This window comes from Nerophis ophidion, linkage group LG05, assembly GCF_033978795.1.
Source record: "Nerophis ophidion isolate RoL-2023_Sa linkage group LG05, RoL_Noph_v1.0, whole genome shotgun sequence".
NCBI lineage: Eukaryota > Metazoa > Chordata > Actinopteri > Syngnathiformes > Syngnathidae > Nerophis > Nerophis ophidion.
Window position 1 is genome coordinate 30,309,645 of NC_084615.1, and position 21,901 is coordinate 30,331,545.

The 21,901-nt window shown below is 40.4% G+C and overlaps 1 protein-coding gene across 3 annotated transcripts; it reads left to right on the forward strand.

Moving 5' to 3' along the window:
- The first annotated feature begins 1,610 nt into the window (after window positions 1–1,610).
- Window positions 1,611–21,846, forward strand: si:ch211-51e12.7 (uncharacterized protein LOC336335 homolog). Of its 3 annotated transcripts, XM_061900511.1 has the most exons (7): window positions 1,613–1,765; window positions 8,797–8,966; window positions 11,571–11,665; window positions 11,743–11,883; window positions 17,656–17,778; window positions 17,855–17,980; window positions 18,258–21,846. In XM_061900511.1, exons 3-7 carry the CDS (start codon window positions 11,571–11,573, stop codon window positions 18,346–18,348), a joined length of 576 nt encoding a protein of 191 aa, XP_061756495.1. In that variant the 5' UTR covers window positions 1,613–1,765; window positions 8,797–8,966; the 3' UTR covers window positions 18,349–21,846. The 3 variants fall into 3 exon arrangements, with proteins under 3 accessions (XP_061756496.1, XP_061756494.1, XP_061756495.1); XM_061900512.1 differs by lacking the exon at window positions 8,797–8,966 and having other exon boundaries at window positions 1,611–1,765; window positions 17,855–17,995; XM_061900510.1 differs by lacking the exon at window positions 8,797–8,966 and having other exon boundaries at window positions 1,611–1,765.
- Window positions 21,847–21,901: the final 55 nt, after the last annotated feature.

Genomic DNA, 21,901 nt, shown 5'->3' on the forward strand with positions numbered 1-21,901 from the left:
CTGACGTTTCAGCATTAAGGATAGTTTACGCCAGGGGTCACCAACGCGGTGCCCGCGGCCACCAGGAAGCCCGTAAGGACCAGATGAGTAGCCCGCTGGCCTGTTCTAAAAATAGCTCAAATAGCAGCACTTACCAGTAAGCTGCCTCTATTTTTTTAATTGTATTTATTTACTAGCAAGCTGGTCTCGCTTTGCTCGACATTTTTAATTCTAAGAGAGACAAAACTCAAATAAAATTTGAAAATCCAAGAAAATATTTTAAAGACTTGGTCTTCACTTGTTTAAATAAATAAATTTATTTTTTTTACTTTGCTTCTTAAAACATTCAGAAAGATAATTTTAGAGAAAAAATACAACCTTAAAAATTATTTTAGGATTTTTAAACACATATGCATTTTTACCTTTTAAATTCCTTCCTCTTCTTTCCTGACAATTTAAATCAAAGTTCAAGTCAATTTATTTTTTTTATTGTAAAGAATAATAAATAAATTTTTAATTTATATCTTCATTTTAGCTTCTGTTTTTTCAACGAAACATATTTGTGAAATATTTCCTCAAACTTATTTTGATTAAAATAAAAAATATATATATTCTGGCAAATATAGACAATCTTTAGAATCAAATTTAAATCTTAATTCAAAGTCTTCTGAATGTCTTTTAAAAGTTTTGTACTGGAAAATCTAGAAAAAATATGGATTTGTCTTTGTTAGAAATATAGCTTGGTCCAATTTGTTATATATTCTAACAAAATGCAGATTGGATTTTAACCTATTTAAAACATGTCATCAAAATTCTAAAAGTAATCTTAACCAGGAAAAATTACTAATGATGTTCCATGAATTCTTTTTTTTAATTTTTTCAAAAACATTCGAATTAGCTAGTTTTTCTCTTCTTTTTTTCGGTTGAATTTTAAATTTTAAAGAGTCGGAATTAAAGATAAACTATATTTCAAAATTAAATTTTCATTTTTTTCCCCTGTTTGCTCCTCTTTTAAACCGTTCAATTAAGTGTTTTTTTCATCATTTATTTTCTACAAAAAACCTTCCGTAAAAGGAAAAAAATGTAGGACGGAATGACGGACAGAAATACCATTTTTAAAAAATATAAATATAGATTTATTTATTACAGGTAAATTGAGCAAATTGGTTATTTCTGGCAATTTATTTAAGTGTGTATCAAACTGGTAGCCCTTCGCATTAATCAGTACCCAAGAAGTAGCTCTTGGTTTCAAAAAGGTTGGTGACATCTGGTTTACGCCTTTTACGCAAGCGTTCTTCTTCTCCTCCTCTTTGGCCTTGCTGTTTAACCACTAAACAAACGCCATGGGAACATCGCCCCCTGGAGTTACAAATTCTGATGGGTAACAGATTTCGGTACAACACGGCCACTTTCCCAACTTCGCCACGCTGTCCCCGTAGGAAATGGATGGATACAACAAAACACACATTTTCATGAATATTGTCCAGTTTGATACACAGTATTGGTCATTAAACTCGCGTTTGACGACTACTAATTGTCCTCCAATCACAATGTAGAGTAACTAAAACAGGAAGTACGTGTTTTAAAGCTTATCCAATCACGTTTAAGAATACTGCTTGGTGGGCGTGACACTTCCTCTAACAAACATACACATTTCAAAGCGTACCAGTGTGACGCAACGTTAAAAGGTCTAAACCGGAAGCCAAGAACATAAAATATTTTTCTAGTGTTATTTTTTTCAATATCGATATTTTGTGTCTCTTGCGTCTGTTCGCAGACCATTACGGTAAGTCGTTTCGTCTCCGTTAAACGAACAGCCGCCTAAAACAACTGCTTAATACAAACCAATTTGAATGGTTATACACGTTTGAGTCACGGTTGCAACAATAACTCAACGTACCAAACGTTCAGTCGATTTTTAAATGCAAAAATTGCTAGTTGTTTTGGAAAGAAGCTTTCTATTTGGTGTTGCTGTGCCCAGGAATTAGACGGGTCCACCTCATGTTTAATCAAATGTGCGTCCTTTTTGCCAGCGTTGCTTTCCAATCATATGCAATCCATACTTACGTTCGTGTTTAATCTAATGCTCTTCTTGATTTACCCGCAGAAAGTAAGCCGTACATCAAATACAATATGACAGGTTTCACTATTTGCGATTAGCTTTGCCTTATTAATAGTTTCATAACAAGTGTTGTAAGCACAATACCAATGGCGCAGAATTTGCAAAATGCGCAACCGCATTTTGCAAATATAATGTCAAATCAAATCAAATGAAATGTTTATTGGATTCATCACTATACAGTGTACATCCACGACTAAACTACTACCAAGTGTGGATTCAGGCCGGGTGGCCTATTTCAAGTTCCAGGTAACCCTACATTATTATATTTTATAAATAGAAAACCAAGTTGTGGTAGTAGTTTAGTCAGTAGTTTAGTCGTGGATGTACACTGTATATGAATCCAATAAACATTTGATTTGATTTGATTTGACATTAAATTTGCAAATGGCGTGCCATTGGTATTGTGCTTACAACAACAGTACGTCTGCTGGTGGAAGGCAAGTATTACACATGTAACGGGTTTCTTTATTTATTCCATTTAGAATGGCGCAGCCTTGAGAAATACAAATCTTGAAAAAGCAGATCAATGACAATGCTTTGCAATTAACATCTCTCCGCAATGTCTGCTGAATGTTGTTAAAACGACTCGAATTAACACCTAACAACGATGCATCCATCCATCCATCATCTTCCGCTTATCCGAGGTCGGGTCGCGGGGGCAACAGCCTAAGCAGGGAAACCCAGACTTCCCTCTCCCCAGCCACTTCGTCTAGCTCTTCCCGGGGGATCCCGAGGCGTTCCCAGGCCAGCCGGGAGACATAGTCTTCCCAACGTGTCCTGGGTCTTCCCCGTGGCCTCCTACCGGTTGGACGTGCCCTAAACACCTCCCTAGGGAGGCGTTCGGGTGGCATCCTGACCAGATGCCCGAACCACCTCATCTGGCTCCTCTCGATGTGAAGGAGCAGCGGCTTTACTTTGAGTTCCTCCCGGATGGCAGAGCTTCTCACCCTATCTCTAAGGGAGAGCCCCGCCACGGCATACTCAGTGAAAAGTTTACAGGTATCCTTATTTCGGTTAATTGGGCCCAACATAGATTTCACAGTTTCTAAAATTTTTTTTTCTCTTTCATCTCCATTCCCAGAATCAACAATGTGGTCAAACATATCATGTTGACTTTGTCGGCTTTTGCATGGGATTCATGTTTCTGACAACCGACAACACTAAACTTCGCTGCATCGATGATCGGAAACTGGTCATCCGATGTAGGTCAGATTTCACTGAGTCTTGCAAAACAGTTGTGTGAGTGTAACAGATGCCAGGTAGTGTAGATGTGCGATATAAGTACGTTGTGTAAACCTCATCCCTCGATGCCTTAAGAGTGGTGCTGGACAATGACTTCTCAGCTTGTGGCTTTTAGCTCATTGGCGAGTGCTACTCAATTTAAAGGGGCCACATAATGATTTTTTCTGTACATTTAAAACATTCCTTGTCCACCTAACATGTAACTGTGGTTCTTTGGTCAACATTTTGCAACAAATATGTTTTACAGACCCGCTTTCTTAATGTCTGTTTAGGTGCGCTGTTTTTTATTTATGTGACGCTTCAACATCGCCTTCTCCCTGCCCGTCATCATCGTTGTAGATTTTAGCGCTTCCTTAACAACCCTTTTGACAGATTAAATTGAGAACTACGCACTACTTTTCATTTGAAATGGCAATAGCGAAGGTGCATGTCCATATACGAGCCAGTCTGCCCCACAACAAGAGGATAGTGAAATAAGAGCTTCTTGACTACAGTGTGTTACTGTAGCAAAGCACTCTGGGCAAATGTAAACTATATATGGATAATCCGCTGACGTCACCAAGGGGAAAAAGGTCACTAATGGGGCATACGGATTGTTTAGCGGGAGTATGAAGAAAGATGTATAAATATCGCCGCTGGATTTAAAAATGTCGGTAGTTATGCAGAGCCCAAGTACACAACAGCAGGTACCAATACAGGGTCATTGAAAATCTTCAAGTTGTTAAAATAGACTTTTCGAATATTAAAGCATTAAACACGTTAAATTTCCAGAGGCATTAGAAAAATTAATACAATTGTAGGTCGGGGCTGACAATAAGTCAATCAATCGAACAAGGATTGAAAATGAACTCCATAACATTTCCGTCATAGATAAATTGGTATGTCTCTGTCTCTCTTTCTGTTCTTCGGCTCTGCCTTTCAAACTGGATACAAGAGGTCTCACTCTGTGCATCACATATAGCATCTGAACATGTCTATTCGACAGTAGAATTACATGAACAGAGTGAGTCTGTTATCGGGTATCCACAGTTTTTGTTTTGGTACGAGCAGGCGTGAACTATAAAATGCAAGTAAACATGTAACTAAACATGTTTTCAAAATATGTACTGTATTTTCCGGATTATAAGGCACACTTTTTTTCCTCCAAATTCGAAAGTGCGCCAATAACCCGTAGCGCCTAATGTACCGAATAATTCCGGTTTTGCTTACCGACCTCAAAGCCCTTTTATTTGGTACATGATGTAATGATAAGTGTGACCAGTAGATGGCAGTCAAACATAAGATTTGTGTGTCGATTGCACTATGATGGCAATATGACTAAAGTTATCAACACCAACATTTTATATGTTCCTTTGAAAATAAACCATTCATTCATCCATTCATTCATTCAAAATACACTGTATACACGGCGCTCAAAAATCTATCAAAATATTTTATTACGACTTTGGTAAGATATGAAGCCGCACCGCCTGATGGATTGTCGACGCATTAAACATACAAGTATTATTATGGTTTGTGAATAAGATGAGACATATCATTAGGCGTTTTGTTTCGCAAATTATGCAAAAGCAACTTTTTTTTTACCTCCTAGTACCTTATGATCTATATTTGGAATCTGCATAAATCCTGAAAAATTGAGCATTTCCGCCTTTGTAGTCCGTGAAGACGCCGTAGTCGATAAGCTTTTTCTTTTTCTCCATCTTCTTGTTATGGGACATTCATCCTCCACTGTTGCCATTTCTATTATAAAGTAGTAAGGAGTTCTTACTTACATCTGTCAGTAAACTCGCCATGAAAGCGCTAAAACACACCGGTGTAGTGAGTTTACATTATTCACCCAAGGACCTTTAGTTATTAGAGAGTTCCGGTCGGAAGTTTTTTCACGGGACACTCCTGTTGAGGAGATGCTGCTCTGTTACTGATTTAGGTAAAGTCATTAAAATGTATTTAAAACAGTCCACTCCATCTTTTGACACTTCTTCCACTCCCGTCCTTGCACGCTACACCGGTACTACAAAGAGGACAGTGAGAATACGCTGCCTAAGGTGAGCCACGTAAATAAGAACGCCCACAAAATGGCACATCCTGAAGCGTCTGTCAGAAAGCGGCTAAAAGATGATCTGTAAAACATAACCATTGCAACATTTTGACCAAAGAACCACCATTATGTCTTATGTAGACCACTTTCAATTTAGAAAAAAATAGATAAATATGACTCCTTTAATGCGCTCTATAATCGCTGTATATAAATGACAAAAAGATTGAAAATAGACCATTCATCGGCAGTGCGCTTTATAATCAGATGCGCTGTATGGTCCGAAAAATACGGTACATAGAGTGTATATTTCTATATAATTTTCAAACAGGCACTGCACTCCAGCAAGCGACTGTCGCGCACAATTCCTCGAAGATCTTACAGCTCAGGTTACACTAACTAATGATGTTAACTAAAACATTCATGATGTTAACTAAAACATTCAATGCCATCTTGGTGCGTTAGACGTCAGAGCGAGCTGGATAGGATCGCGATGCAAAGGGATAGTGGTGGGTGGTTGGAGGAGGAGATGGAAACAGACTGGACTAGATTGGAGAGTGTAAGAAAAAAAAGGTGGAAGTAACGAGGGAAGAACAAATGTCAAAAGAGCTTACTCAATCAATGTTTATCAATCAATCAATGTTCATTTATAGATAGATATATAGATAGAATATATAGCACTAAATCACAAGTGTCTCAAAGGGCTGCAAAAGCCACAACGACATCCTCGGTTCAGGGCCCACAGAAAGGGCTCTGAAATCTCCTTCCATATTTTCCTTGTAAAATATGGAAGGAGATGCCCGGAAGAACAGTACAGAGTTGTCGTAAAATTTGAAGCAGTGGATTTTTCAACACTAAGACCAGTAATGCTGAAACTACAGGAGTAAAGAAGGAAATGAGAGACGTTAAATGTTAAAAGTTATAAGACATATTCTCTGTTAATAAAATGTAAAAATACAAAACAAAGAAATACTGCAAATAATCTTTAAAAAATGTTTTAAAAGGAAGTGATAGAAAGTAAGATTATGGGTCAAGTAGGGCTGGACAATTAAGCGAATTAGATTTTGATTATGGCTTCTTACGATCATAAAAATATACGAATGAGTGAGAGAGTGAGTGAAAAAAAGTACACGTCTACAAGAAGTTTGGAATGTCACTATGGTTACTACTTTTTGATTGACAAAGTGCTGGAATGCCTAACCAATAATCACTAAACTGAACAAAAAAAGCAAGGCATATCATTTCCATGTTGGCGGTCACATGGACAGAGTCACATAATTGACCAATATAACAGAATCTGCTGATAGACGCAAACTAACATCAGGGAAGTTGACATAAATATGACTGAAATTCTGTCATTGTGAGAATAAATATTGTGTCCATTCATCCCCGAAACACATCCTAAAGTAAACAATGTCGATATAGTCACTTGGAAAAAGCGGCTAAACTAAAAAGCTAAAGCTCGCAAGAAGAATCCATACAGCCACAACGCATCTCATCTGCTTGTGTTAAAGTTAAAGTACCAATGATTGTCACACACACACACTAGGTGTGGTGAAATTTGTCCTCTGCATTTGACCCATCCCCTTCTTCACCCCCTGGGAAGTGAGGGGAGCAGTGGCCAGCAGCAGTGCCGCGCCCGGGAAAGTCATTGTTGTTGTTGTGAGCAACATCATCGATGTAACATCAATTTACAACAGCAGTCGCAAATTGAGAGGCTCACTGTTTTTTATTTATTTATTTATTTTTTTATTATTATTATTTTTTTTAACAGCCTCAAGTCCTTTCTTTACTCGTCAGGCTGAGAACAACAGCACAGTTCCCCCTCTCAATAATGCCCCGGTGCGCCACGTCCGGTCTGACTGCGCTAGCAAAATAAAGGTTTAAAATAAGTACCCTACACAAGCATAACATACTAAAAGCACGTATTGATTTACACAATTGGTATGCTTTGTCCTAAAACGGCAGGGTTCTTGAGGGTGCATGGGAGTTTGCCCAACCAGTCTACATGTGTTTTGTGGACTTGGAGAAGGCATTCGACCGTGTCCCTCGGGAAGTCCTGTGGGGAGTGCTCAGAGAGTATGGGGTATCGGACTGTCTTATTGTGGCGGTTCGCTCCCTGTACGATCAGTGCCACAGCTTGGTCCACATTCCCGGCAGTAAGTCGAACACATTTCCAATGAGGGTTGGACTCCGCCACGGCTGTCCTTTGTCACCGATTCTGTTCATAACTTTTATGGACAGAATTTCTAGGCTCAGTCAAGGCGTTGAGGGGTTCCGGTTTGGTGACCGCAGGATTGGGTCTCTGCTGTTTGCAGATGATGTGGTCCTGATGGCTTCATCTGACCGGGATCTTCAGCTCTTACTGGATCGGTTTGCAGCCGAGTGTGAAGCGACCGGAATGAGAATCAGCACCTCCAAGTCCGAGTCCATGGTTCTCGCCCGGAAAAGGGTGGAATGCCATCTCCGGGTTGGGGAGGAGACCCTGCCCCAGGTGGAGGAGTTCAAGTACCTAGGAGTCTTGTTCACGAGTGAGGGAAGAGTGGATCGTGAGATCGACAGGCGGATCGGTGCGGCGTCTTCAGTAATGCGGACGTTGTACCGATCCGTTGTGATAAAGAAGGAGCTGAGCCGGAAGGCAAAGCTCTAAATTTACCGGTCGATCAACGTTCCCATCCTCACCTATGGTCATGAGCTTTGGGTCATGACTGAAAGGTTAAGATCACGGGTACATGCGGCCGAAATGAGTTTCCTCCGCCGTGTAGCGGGGCTCTCCCTTAGAGATAGGGTGAGAAGCTCTGCCATCCGGGAGGAGCTCAAAGTAAAGCCGCTGCTCCTTCACATCGAGAGGAGCCAGATGAGGTGGTTAGGGCATCTGGTCAGGATGCCACCCGAACGCCTCCCTAGGGAGGTGTTTAGGGCACGTCCAACCGGTAGGAGGCCAAGGGGAAGACCCAGGACACGTTGGGAAGACTATGTCTCCCGGCTGGCCTGGGAACGCCTCGGGATCCCCCCGGGAAGAGCTAGACGAAGTGGCTGGGGAGAGGGAAGTCTGGGTTTCCCTGCTTAGGCTGTTGCCCCCGCGACCCGACCTCGGATAAGCAGAAGAAGATGGATGGATGTCCTTAAACATTGGTCAAAATTGTCTAAAGATTTTAGCATTTTATTAAAACATTTATAATATTTTATTTGAGACTAAAAGCACACATTCTATAGTGGTAAAACAAGTGTGGAAATGTAAAACTTTAATTAAAATCAGTTATAACGCTGAGAGATGGAAACAAGCATCTTTTTGTGTCGTTCTCGCTATGTTTGGGTCTTAAATGGCTGTCAAAGTGTACCAACTTGTCGGAATACCTACTCAGACTTCTTCTGTCCAGGTGAGCGGCATGATTTAAGATCTACAATACACTTACAGGTATCAAGGAAGCGAGGAAGAAGCTGACCACTCGATGATGTAAACATAAGGACACACTAGTGATCACGGCGCCAGTATAAATAGTTTGTCTGCATTAGCGCTTATAATAACAATTGTAGAGGTCTTGCACCTTTGGACCACCAGTCACCGACACGCCAGGCTCTTCCAAGGTACAACAATGTTTTATTTTCAGGGTTGTGGCAAGTCTTTTTGTGCTTTTCAGCAAATTGCAAAGTATCGGTCGTGCTCGTTCTCCACCATCCACCACCTTTCTCCTTCCCGGCTGCGGCCTCTAACAGAGCGACAGGTGATTGGATAAACGGGCCCAGCTGGGTCATCCACGCACTTGTTGCTGATCTCAAAGCTGGTCCTGGTAAACCCCGCTTTGCTGAAGGTCCTTAGGCCACGCCCCCCTCACAATATTACTAAGAATCGGTTAATATTCAATCACGAAATGTAAATGGAGCATTGTTGGCTGTTTTTGAATGGTTATTTATTGGATTTTATGGGCAAAATAGAGGACCTCCGATTGACATTTATTTACAAGTTAAAATGCTTTTATTTTTTTTAAGCCATCCGTCATCATGTCTTTCATAATGATTGTGAATGATAGGCAACATTCTAAAAAAAAAAAAAGTGCAGTTCCCCTTTAATTGCCTAGAAGGGAGAACTACCAACGCTCAAATGGCCTATCCACACTGTCTGGCTGCTGTTATGCGGGCTTCTATACAACTGATGGAAAAAAAACATTGTTATTCACAATTGATTTTTATTACATAAACATTTAATCATTTTGATTGAAAGTACAGTGGGATGATCGACAGACGGAACCTTTTACTCGGCTAACTATGGCTGATGAACTTCAAAAACCGAATGCTTGGTATTGCACATCCTTTGAATCTTCTAAATTGAATCAATCAGTTTTGTCTATACAGACAATTGTAAGCGTTTGACTATATATACTAACTGTTGAATTCGGACATGGGCATTAAATTTGTTTAAATTTGCATTTAAAAAAGGGAATACATTGCACTAAATTATATGAGCTGATACCGGTAGAATTGGTAACAAAGGTTGGTTTTGTACAAACCCCGTTACCATATGAGTTGGGAAATTGTGGTAGATGTAAATATAAACGGACTACAATGATTTGCAAATCATTTTCAACCCATATTTGATTAAATGCACTACAAAGACAAGATATTTGATGTTCAAACTCATAAACTTTTTTTTTTTTGCAAATAATAATTAACTTACAATTTCATGGCTTCAACACGTGCCAAAGTACTTGGGAAAGAGCATGTTCACCACTGTGTTACATCACCTTTTCTGTTAACAGCACTCAATAAACGTTTGGGAACTGAGGAAACTAATGGTTGAAGTTTTGAAAGTGGAATTATTTCCCATTCTTGTTTATGTAGAGATTCAGTTGTTCAACAGTCTGGGGTCTCCGCTTTCGTATTTTACGCTTTATAATGTGCCACACATTTTCGATGGGAGAGAGGTCTGGACTGCAGGCGGGCCAGGAAAGTACCCGCACTCTTTTTTTTACGAAGCCATGCTGTTGTAACACGTGCTGAATGTGGCTTGGCATTGTCTTGCTGAGATAAGCAGGGGCGTCCATGAAAAAGACAGCGCATAGATGGCAGCATATGTTGTACCAAAACCTGTATGTACCTTTCAGCATTAATGGTGCCTTCACAGATGTATAAGTTACCCATGCTTTGGGCACTAATGTACCCCCATACCATCTGAGAGGCTGGCTTTTGAACTTTGCGTTGATAACAGTCTGGATGGTTCGCTTCCCTTTTGGTCCGGTGGACACGATGTTGAATATTTCCAGAAACAATCTGAAATGTGGACTCGTCAGACCACAGAACACTTTTCCACTTTGCATCAGTCCATCTTAGATGATCTCGGGTCCAGAGAAGCCGGCGGCCTTTCCGGATGTTGTTGATAAATGGCTTTCGCTTTGCATAGTAGAGCTTTAACTTGCACTTACAGATGTAGCGACAAACTGTATTTAGTGACAGTGGTTTTCTGAAGTGTTCCTGAGCCCATGTGGTGATATCCTTTAGAGATTTATGTCGGGTTTTGATACAGTGCCTTCTGAGGGATCAAAGTTCACGGTCATTCAATGTTGGTTTCCGCCCATTCCGCTTACGTGGAGTGATTTCTCCAGATTTTCTGAACCTTTTGATGATATTATGGACCGCAGATGTTGAAATCCCTAAATTTCTTGCAATTGCACTTTGAGAAAATGGTCTTAAACTGTTTGACTATTTGCTCACGCAGTTATGGAACAAGGGGTGTACCTCGCCCCGTCCGTTCTTGTGAAAGACTGAGCATATTTTGGGAAGCTGTTTTTATACCCAATCATGGCACCCACCTGTTCCCAATTAGCCTGCACACCTGTAGGATATTCCAAATAAGTGTTTGATGAGCATTCCTCAACTTTATCAGTATTTATTGCCACCTTTCCCAGCTTCTTTGTCACGTGTTGCTGGCATCAAATTCTAAATTTAATGATTATCTGCAAAAAAAAAGATGTTTATCTGTTTATGTTGTCTTTGTAGCATATTCAACTCAATATGGGTTGAAAATGATTTGCAAATCATTGTATTCCGTTTATATTTACATCAAACACAATTTCCCAACTCATATGAAAACGGGGTTTGTATAACAGGGCCCCTTTTACTCTCGATGACCATTGTTAAATTAGCACTGTATTTTGTCAGTTGAATGTGCAGTACGTGAATGTTGACTCATTTCAGATGGATGGAGACACTAAAAAGAAGGTGACGGACATCTCTAAGACATCTCGTAAGGGGGAGTCTGAGAAGTTAACCTTTACAGAAAACAAATTCAGGTTAGTGGAATGTTCCTCTCAGAATTTTGAGTGTTTGCGCCATGACAGACAGAGTCCCATGACGCTTGTTTACACAGAGGTCGAGGTTTCCAAGGCCGTGGTCGAATGGGTTCTATGAGCCGAGGTGGTGGACGGGGCATGATGAAAGTCATCGGTCCACCTTTTCACGGGAGGGGTCCAATGAAGGATGGAGCGATGAACGGCTTTTCCCCCATGAGGTATCGTAGTTTTAACTTTGCTTCTCAACAGTAACTCACTGGAGCGTGAGTAGGTATTTTAACTGTATTATACAGTGATTACCTTCTTTTTACACCCGTATTACATTTGAGAAAAGTAGTGAAGTGAAGTGAATTATATTTATATAGCGCTTTTTGTCTAGTGATCAAAGCTCTTTACATAGTGAAGCCCAATATCTAAGTTACATTTAAACCAGTGTGGGTGGCACTGGGAGCAGGTGTCTTGCCCAAGGACACAATGGCAGTGATTAGGATGGCGGAAGCGGGGATTGAACCTGGAACCCTCAGGTTGCTGGCACGGCCACTCTACCAACCGAGCTATACCGCCCCCAAGTAGTCATTCTCCAGTCCACAAACATAGGTGGTTGATTTAACAGGAGCAGGGCTGCCCCTCTCTATACACATATTATGCACTCTGTGTAAGGACGCCAATCTCTGAGGGGCCTTGTTTTCCCCGAAGAAGCACATGTAACATTTCAATTAATGAGTGACAGTGTGCTTCATATAAAGTTTGACTACTAACGGATTCCTGCTTTGTCACCAATTTTAATTTAATGCCCAATTTCTCCAAGCACTGGTCTAGTAGGACAGTCGTCCTGGGTTCCATCATAGTAAGAGTTACACATTTATGTTTTAAAGGCCTACTGAAACCCACTACTACCCACCACGCAGTCTGATAGTTTATATATCAATGATGAAATATTAACATTGCAACACATGCCAATACGGCTTTTTTAGTTTACTAAATTACAATTTTAAATTGCCCGGGAGTTTCGTCTTGGAAACTTCGTGTAATGATTACGTGTACGCAAGACGTCACGTTCTTTTAGGACGTATGAGCGCTACGCACACACACAGCTAAAAGTGGTCTGCTTTAACGGCATAATTACACTGTATTTTGGAGATCTGTGTTGCTGAATCTTTTGCAATTTGTTCAATTAATATTGGAGAAGTCACAGTAGAAAGATGGAGTTGGGAAGCTTTAGCCTTTAGCCACACAAACACACGGTGATTCCTTGTTTAAAATTCCCGGAGGTGAAAATTTACTATGGATCAGAGCGCGGTCAAGCGAACATGAATCCAGACCAAATGTCAACCAGCAGGTTTCGGTGAGAAAATTGTGGTTAAAAAGTCGCTTCTTACCGGAGAAAAGCTGAGCTTGGGCCGTCCATGAAGCTGCCGTCGACTCCCCTGAGACATTAGCGTCAACACACCCGTGGACACACCCCTCCGACTATCAGGTAATATTAAACTCACTAAAACACTAGCAACACAATAGAATGATAAGGGATTTCCCAGAATTAACCTAGTAAATGTCTCTAAAAACATTGGAATCTGTCCCAATGCAATCGCGTTTTTTTTTTTTTTAACTTTTTTTTTTTTTTTGTAGTCCATCGCTATCCATATCCTCAAACACGAATCTTTCATCCTCGCTCAAATTAATGGGGAAATTGTCGTTTTCTCGGTCCGAATAGCACTTTTTGTTGGAGGCTCCCATTAAAATCAATGTGAATATGTGAGGAGCCCCCACACTTGCGACGTCATCGTCTGCGACTTCCGGTACAGGCAGGGGATTTCTCTTAACACCGACAGTTGCGGACTTTATCGTGGATGTTCTCTACTAAATTCTTTCAGCAAAAATATGGCAATATCGCGAAATGATCAAGTATGACACATAGAATGGACCTGCTATCCCCGTTTAAATAAGAAAATCTCATTTCAGTAGGCCTTTAATTATGTTAAAGGGGAACTGCATTTTTGGGAATTTTGCCTATCATTCACGATTTGTTTGTAAAACAAGCACACATTTTTGTTTATTTATGCATTCTGACTCGTAAATAAATGCGAGCGAAATTCTGTTTACAATGGAGTCAATAGGCATTAGGGCTGGGCGATCGTGATATTTAAATCGCGATTAATTTGAGTTCAATCACAGTGATCAGCTGTTAGTATTTTTACTTCATTTTAAGCAGGCGTCGCAGTAATTTCAAAAACGCATCACAACGTTCACTTTGTTCTTCAACAACAACACGGATTTCTCACTGCAGACTTCATGAGAGCCAGCAAACATAATAAAACATCACTTTCTGTGCAATGTCTGCTCTCATTAGGATGCAGACAATTCGAATGTTTACCTATTCTCCTTTAGATAAAAAATGACTCATAATCTTGGTGAAGAAAAAAGGCGGGTGCAACCAAGCGTCTTTTTGTGCCTTTCTTGCTATTTCCGGGTCTCAGTTGGCTGTCAGTGTGTAAACTTCTCAGTTTATGTCCACATTATATTACTATCAAGATGAGAGGCATGATTCATAATCAAGTATTAACTTTCACTTGCTCAGAGGCAAGAAAGCAGCTCACTAGCAAATTATATTACTATAGTAGCATAAGGAAGTTCTCTTTCTCTGAATAATGCACTGCTAAATGTAGGTTAATAACAATATCATGGATAGTTTGTTAATTTTCAGGTCACGAAATGCAAATGGAGTATTGTTGGCACTTTTTGGATAGTTAATTATTGGGTTTTATTGTCTGAAAAGACGCTATGGATGCAATGACGTCATGGCTCCCAATTACTCCATTGTTAGCAGACATTTATTTACGAGTTGGAATGCATTCAAAACATGTATTGTTGTCTTTCATAAGGATTGTAAATTACAGGCAAAACTAAAATGGTAAATGTGTTACACTTGCATAGTGCTTTTCTACCTTCAAAAAATGCAAAGAGCTTTGATACTATTTCCACATTCACACACTGATGGCGGGAGCTGTCATGCAAGGCCCTAACCACGATCCATCAGGAGCAAGGGTGAAGTATCTTGCTCAAGAACACAGCGGACGTGACTAGAATTGCAGAGCAAATAAGTGACGTTCCCCTTTACAGTTGTTATTTTCAAATTATCCATCCATCCATTTTTTACCGCTTGTCCTTTTTGGGGTTGCGGGGGGTCGCTGGAGCCTATCTCAGCTGTATTTGGGTGGAAGGCGGCGTACACCCTGGACAAGTCGTCACCTCATCGCAGGGCCAACACAGATAGACAGACAACAATCACACTCACATACTCGGGCCCATTTTAGTGTTACCAATCAACCTATCCCCAGGTGCATGTCTTTGGAGGTGAGAGGAAGCCGGAGTACCCGGAGGGAACCCACGCAGTCAAAGGTTGAACATGCAAACTCCACACAGAAAGATCCCGAGCCCAGTATTGAACTCATTACTACTCAGGACCTTCGTATTGTGAGGCAGATGCACTAAAGCCTGTTGCACCGTGCTGCTCATTTTCAAATTATATTCTATATATAATATTCAAATTATATTGGTACAAATAAGATTAAGTATGATTAAAAATTTTAGAAATAGTTTCACATGATTAAATAAGAGGGAACATTTTTTGGTATAAAATTCTGCTTACCTGGGGCTGCCCTGAACAGGAGAGACAACTCACCCACCTTGCTTCTGAGGGGTCATGGTTAGCGCCTGGCTTGGCAGCTTCCGCCATCAGTGTGTGAATAGGAGTATGAATGTGTGTGTGAATGGGTGAATGTGACATAAAATGGAAAACGTTTTGGGTATCATGCTTTTATAGTAAAGCGCTTTATGAATACAAACAACAGTCAAAGATTGTCAATATGAGGAGTTCTTAAGCTTTTTACATCAAGTACCGTCTCTAAAATATTTGGCTTTGCAACTACGACCGTTTTGGCTACTTCCATTTACAATCTTGGTTTAATTTCAAATGTGTGGCCTAGACTATCACAGGGATTTGGCTTGTATTGTATGAGGTTAATTTCAGCTAAACTTTGGTTAATATTATAATTATTTCATGATGTACAGGCCTAAAAAAATTGTCCAGTATTTTTTTTTTTAAATCTCTGGTGTAACTGATTAAATTGAGAATGGATCCCACGTATGAACAGTGGTACTCGCAACACAGTTCAAGAATTAATGGGGTACGGCTTGGCGAAGTTGGGAGAGTGGCCGTGCCAGCAATCTGAGTGTTACTGGTTCAATTCCCACCTTCTACCATCCTAGTCACGTCCCTTGTGTCCTTCAACAAGACACTTCACCCTTGCTCCTGATGAATCCTGGTTATTGCCTTTGCATGGCAGCTTCCGCCATCAGTGTGTAAATGGGTGAATGTATTAAAGCGCTTTGAGTTCCTTAAAAAAAAAAGGTAGAAAAGCGCTATACAAGTACAACCCATTTACCATTTAATTGTTAACATCATTGGCACCCATCTACATTTCTGCCAGTGGGTGCTAGGTGTGTGTGTGTGTACAGTGGGGCAAAATAGTATTTAGTCAGCCACCGATTGTCATGATTTTAAGTGGGAGAACTTGCACAGAGGTCTGTAATTTTCATCATAGGTACACTTCGACTGTGAGAGACAGAATGTGAAAAAAAAATCCAGGAATTCACATTGTAGGAATTGTAAAGAATTTATTTGTAAATTATGTTGGAAAATAAGTATTTGGTCAACCATTCAAAGCTCTCACTGATGGAAGGAGGTTTTGGTTCAAAATCTCACGATACATGGCCCCATTCATTCTTTCCTTAACACGGATCAATCGTCCTGTCCCCTTAGCAGAAAAACAGCCCCAAAGCATGATGTTTCCACCCCCATGCTTCACAGTAGGTATGGTGTTCTTGGGATGCAACTCAGTATTCTTCTTCCTCCAAACACGACGAGTTGAGTTCATACCAAAAAGTTCTATTTTGGTTTCATCTGACCACATGACTTTCTCCCAATCCTCTGCTGTATCATCTATGTATCCATTTTGGTATAAACTCAACTCGTGGTGTTTGGAGGAAGAAGAATACTGAGTTGCATCCCAAGAACACCAAACCTACTGTGAAGCATGGGGGTGGAAACATCATGCTTTGGGGCTGTTTTTCTGCTAAGGGGACAGGACGATTAATCCGGGTTAAGGAAAGAATGAATGGGGCCATGTATTGTGAGATTTTGAGCAAAAACCTCCTTCCATCAGTGAGAGCTTTGAATGGTTGACCAAATACTTATTTTCCACCATAATTCACAAATAAATCATTTAAAATTCCTAAAATGTGAATTCCTGGATTGTTTTTCACATTCTGTCTCTCACAGTTGAAGTGTACCTATGAGGAAAATTACAGACCTCTGTCATCATTTTAAGTGGGAGAACTTGCACAATCGGTGGCTGACTAAATACTTTTTTGCCCCACTGTATATAAAAAAAAAGTAGACGTTCAGCGGAGTTAATATCCCGTATGATTTGTGGCTTCAGTATTTTGTAAAACGGACCAAACTCACCACAAAATTAACGACAACAAGATTGACTTTCCAAAAATTATTTTAAAGATTGAAAGTTGCCATCAATCCCACGTGCTCGGCATTGTCCGTGGGTGCTCGGGCCCCGAAGCACCTACGGGATCGGCGCCTATGGTCAACATAACAAGGGCGTTTCTGGCTAACAAGCAGTGAGCAGTGCACAAAGACACACAAACGTGAGGGGGGATTGTCCCGCCAACAAACAGATTGTTTATTTAAAGGACTTGTCCAGGGTGTAAAGCCTTCCTTCCAAGTTCAGCTGGCATATGCTCCCTGCAATTCAAACAGGGAAAAGTGGTAGAAAATTGATAGAGACAGCGATCAAAGATGATCTAATATCAGAAGTTCCACAATAATGAGATTTTGAATGTATGGATTGTACTGACTGCTTGTCATATGAGGTGAGATAAACATGTTTGTTATGCCTAATGTTTCCTATTATTTGCAGAGGAATGGGCAGAATGCGACCCTACCCTGAACTCAGAGGTCATCGAGGTAGGTATGGACCAATAGGCATGGGTCTTCTGCCTCCCCCCATGCACTTTAGAGGACCCTTCCCGCCCATGCCCAGGTAGCCTTATCATACCAAGACCTTAATGGCCACAAACTGAAGAGGAAGTTCATGTCCTGCTTGTGTCGACCTGCAGACACGGCCCTCCTCCACTGCCACCTCCAGGCCACCTGGCTTTTAGAGGGCGTCTTCCACACCCCAGAGGCCATGGCATGCCTGTCCCCGCCCCCCCTCGTCACTTCCACCCCAGAGGTCCAAGAGGGTAAGTATTGAATGGGTGAGTGAGAAGATTACCACTTTGCTACACAGCTTTTCCCCCTTTTCATTATTGTAGCTCAGCTTCTACCTCCATCCTACACTTTTTGTTTTGTTTTAATTATTGATTAAATAAGATTCCTCCATTCAAACTAGTGCATGTAATATATAAACAAGTGCCCTTTTCAAATAATAATCTTAGAGACCACTAGAATCGGCTGCTCTTATCAGAGAGCGCCTCCTACTGGCAAGGATCCAATGTGTAATCTTATCCTTCTGCACAGCTACCACAATGGACCGGTGTATCCTCCACCTCACCCTCAGCATGGCAGAGGCCAGAGGTGGCCGGGGCCCCCTAGTGGCCGCCACTTTTAATACAGCCTGTTCTAGAAACAGCACAAAAGACCACTTCTTATTCAAAAAAGGTGAAAACCTCATTGCTTTACAAAGGAAAACATGTTAGATATTTTTTTTGTTTGTTTTACAAGTCAGTGAGTAATGCCTCACATCTTATTTAATGTAATGTGATGCACACTTTTTAACCTTCCTTCAGTTACCTAGATATAGTTTTTTGGTAACAACCTCACCAAGCTGTTCTCCATTTGTTTAGTATTCATATATACCATTATTGTGCAGCTATTTAACAAATATTACTGTTTGGAACATGAATGTTTGTCTTCAATACAGTGCTGAGTAGTGTTAAACAAATAGAGTGATTACATGATCTTTTGTTTCTGGAATGAAAAGGTTTGTTCCACTGTAATTAACGACACAACTTTTGTCAATTTAGTAGAAAAAAGAAATAAAGTAAAAAAGATAAAAAGAAAAAACTTCTCCTTTTTTTTTGTTTATTCACAAATAAATCTTGAGTTGTCAGCACATTTTCATAACTGAATCTGTGTCATTTTCAGTGTGTAGATTACATTAGAGCAGGGGTGTTAAACTCAAATACAGAGTGGGCAAAAGTTTAAAACCGAACAAAGGCGTGGGCCAAGGTTGAACAAATTAACCTTTTAATAGGGACCCAAACAAGTTTTGCAAGGCTTATATAACTTTATAGTGACATGCAAAATCGAGTTTCAAATAATAATAATTAAAAAATATCAATGGCATATCAAATAAAATAAAAATTAAATGCCTCTTTTCGGCGGCGGGGTTGAGGTGGGGCGGGATTTGGTGGTAGCGGGGGGTGTAAATTGTAGCGTACCAGAAGAGTTAGCGCTGCAAGGGGTTCTGAGTATTTGTTCTATTGTGTTAATGTTGTGTTACGGTGCGGATGTTCTCCCAAAATGTGTTTGTCATTCTTGTTTGGTGTGGGTTCACAGTGTGGCGCATATTTGTAACAGTGTTAAAGTTGTGTATACGGCCACCCTCAGTGTGACCTGTATGGCTGTTGATCAAGTATGCATTGCATTCACTTGTGTGTGTGTTTAAGCCGCTTATATTATGTGACTGGGCCGGCACGCTGTTTGTATGGAGGAAAAGCAGACGTGGCGACAGGTTGTAGAGAACGCCAAAGGCAGTGCCTTTAAGGCCTTCCCCCAATATTGTTGTCCGGGTGGAAATCGGGAGAAATTCGGGAGGGGCACTGATCTTCGGGAGATTCCTGGGAAAATCCGGAGGGTTGACAAGTATGAATATTAGCGGTGAATGCGGTGTTACAGCGGCGGGCCAGCTCTAATGTTAATTTGATATTGCCTCAAGGGCCAAATGAAATTACACGTCGTGCCAAATTTGGCCCGCGGGCCAGAGTTTGATACCCACACACTAGTTTTGCATAATAATTTCAGAATATTGTGCATGTGACATGAATTATTGCGTTTAATGAACTAATAGTAATATATTAGTAGCTATTGTAGTGTTATTTTAGGCTTACTGGGAAACAAAACATTTTACATGAACAAATTAGTGATTTCTAAAAAAATACAATAAATACATATTAATCCACTACAAACATTTTTTTTAACTAATCTTATTGACACTATTGCCTTAACAGTCATGAAGTTTATACATAATATGCTTTATTTTTGCTGCAAACATTGCACCCAGTAGTGCTAATTACAATTTAATAAGTTTATATTGGAAATGTAGGACAACCAGCTGCTGCAATCTTTCCCTATGCACCTTTTTCCATCTTTGTACACATTTTCCATGCTGCCCCCTTGGTCAATTCTCCCTGCACTTGCTTCTAACACGACTGACTGTTGTCTCCTGAAAGGGGAGTGGCACACAGTACAGTTAACCTCCCCCAGCCCTGGGAACACAGGCCCTTCTTCCCTACAGCTCTCCAACTGCAACATGAGGCCTGAGGTGCAGCCTTCACATGGAAGGGTGAGTCTCCTCTCTTACTGTATTTCCTCCAGTTGTGGCCACTCTTAAAGGGGAACATTATCACAATTTCAGAAGGGTTAAAACCAATAAAAATTGGTTCTCATGGCTTATTTTATTTTTCGAAGTTTTTTTCAAAATGTTACCCATCATGGAATATCCCGAAAAAAGGCTTTAAAGTGCCTGATTTTCTCTATCTGTAAATCCACTCGTCCATTTTCCTGTGACATCACATAGGGCTACCAATACAAACAAACATGGCGGATAGAACAGCAAGATATAGCGACATTAGCTCGGATTCAGACTCGGATTTCAGCGGCTTAAGCAATTCAACAGATTACGCATGTATTGAAACAGATGGTTGGAGTGTGGAGACAGATAGCGAAAACGAAATTGAAGAAGAAACTGAAGCTATTGAGCGAATTGAAGCTTTTCGGCGATCTCCTTCTAACCAACGATTGCATCTTTTGACCACTGGAGCAACTTAAATCCGTCGATTGGTAAGTGTTTGTTTGGCATTAAATTTGGGTGGAGGGAAAGGCTGGATGCAAATATAGCTACAAATGTACATACAGGTAGCCTAAATAGCATGTTAGCATCTATTAGCTGGCAGTCATGCCGTGGCCAAATATGTCTGATTAGCACATAAGTCAATAACATCAACAAAACTCAACTTTGTGATTTCGTTGACTTTATCGTTGGAAATACATCTGCTTTAAGTGTCGCAGGATATCCACACATCTCTGTCGTAGCATCGCTATAGTCGGTAAAATGTGCAGAACAAACTAAGGACTTTCGCATCTCTTGACACTGGTGCAACTTGAATCCGTCGATTGGTATGTGTTTGTTTGGCATTAAATGTGGGTTAAAGGCTGGATGCAAATATAGCTACAAATGAGGCATAACGATGCAATATGTACATACAGCTGGCCTAAATAGCATGTTATCATCGATTAGCATGCCGTGTTAATCGATGCACTCCACGTAAGTCAACTTGAATCCGTCCCTGATCGTGTTGTCACACCCTCCGACAACACACCGACGAGGCATGATGTCTCCAAGGTACGGAAAACAGTCGAAAAAACGGAAAATAACAGAGCTGATTTGATTTGTGTGTGTAATGTCTTTGAGAAAATGGTGGATTGTTTCCCGTTGTAACGTCACAGGTGAAAGGTCATCGCTCCGACAGCGAACAATTGAAAGGCGTTTAAATCGCCAAATTCACCCTTTTAGAGTTCGGAAATTGGTTAAAAAAACATATGGTCTTTTTTTCTGCCATGTCAAGGTATATATTGACGCTTACCAAGGTCTGGTGATAATGTTCCCCTTTAAATTATATACAGGGCAGTAAACGTTACACAAATGGCTAACACATGCAAGGTACGTGTGTTAAGCTGAACTTTTTACACTGGAATTTCAAGAGAAAGTAAATATGATAAATAACCACACCTGGCCTTTCTTTGAGGAAATGCCGTATGTATGTGTTGATAATTAGTACACAGAACTGCATATAATTTGAATGACTTAATAAAATATTGCCAAGAACCCATGTGTGCTGGTGCTGTTTATTTTACAACATGACAACATATCAATACAAAAA

Coding starts and splice junctions, on each gene's coding strand:
- si:ch211-51e12.7 (XM_061900510.1), top strand. CDS start 11,571: ATGGATGGAGACACTAAAAAGAAGGTGACGGACATCTCTAAGACATCT. Junction 11,666..11,742: donor TTTACAGAAAACAAATTCAG/GTTAGTGGAATG, acceptor TTGTTTACACAG/AGGTCGAGGTTTCCAAGGCC. Junction 17,981..18,257: donor CACCCCAGAGGTCCAAGAGG/GTAAGTATTGAA, acceptor CCTTCTGCACAG/CTACCACAATGGACCGGTGT.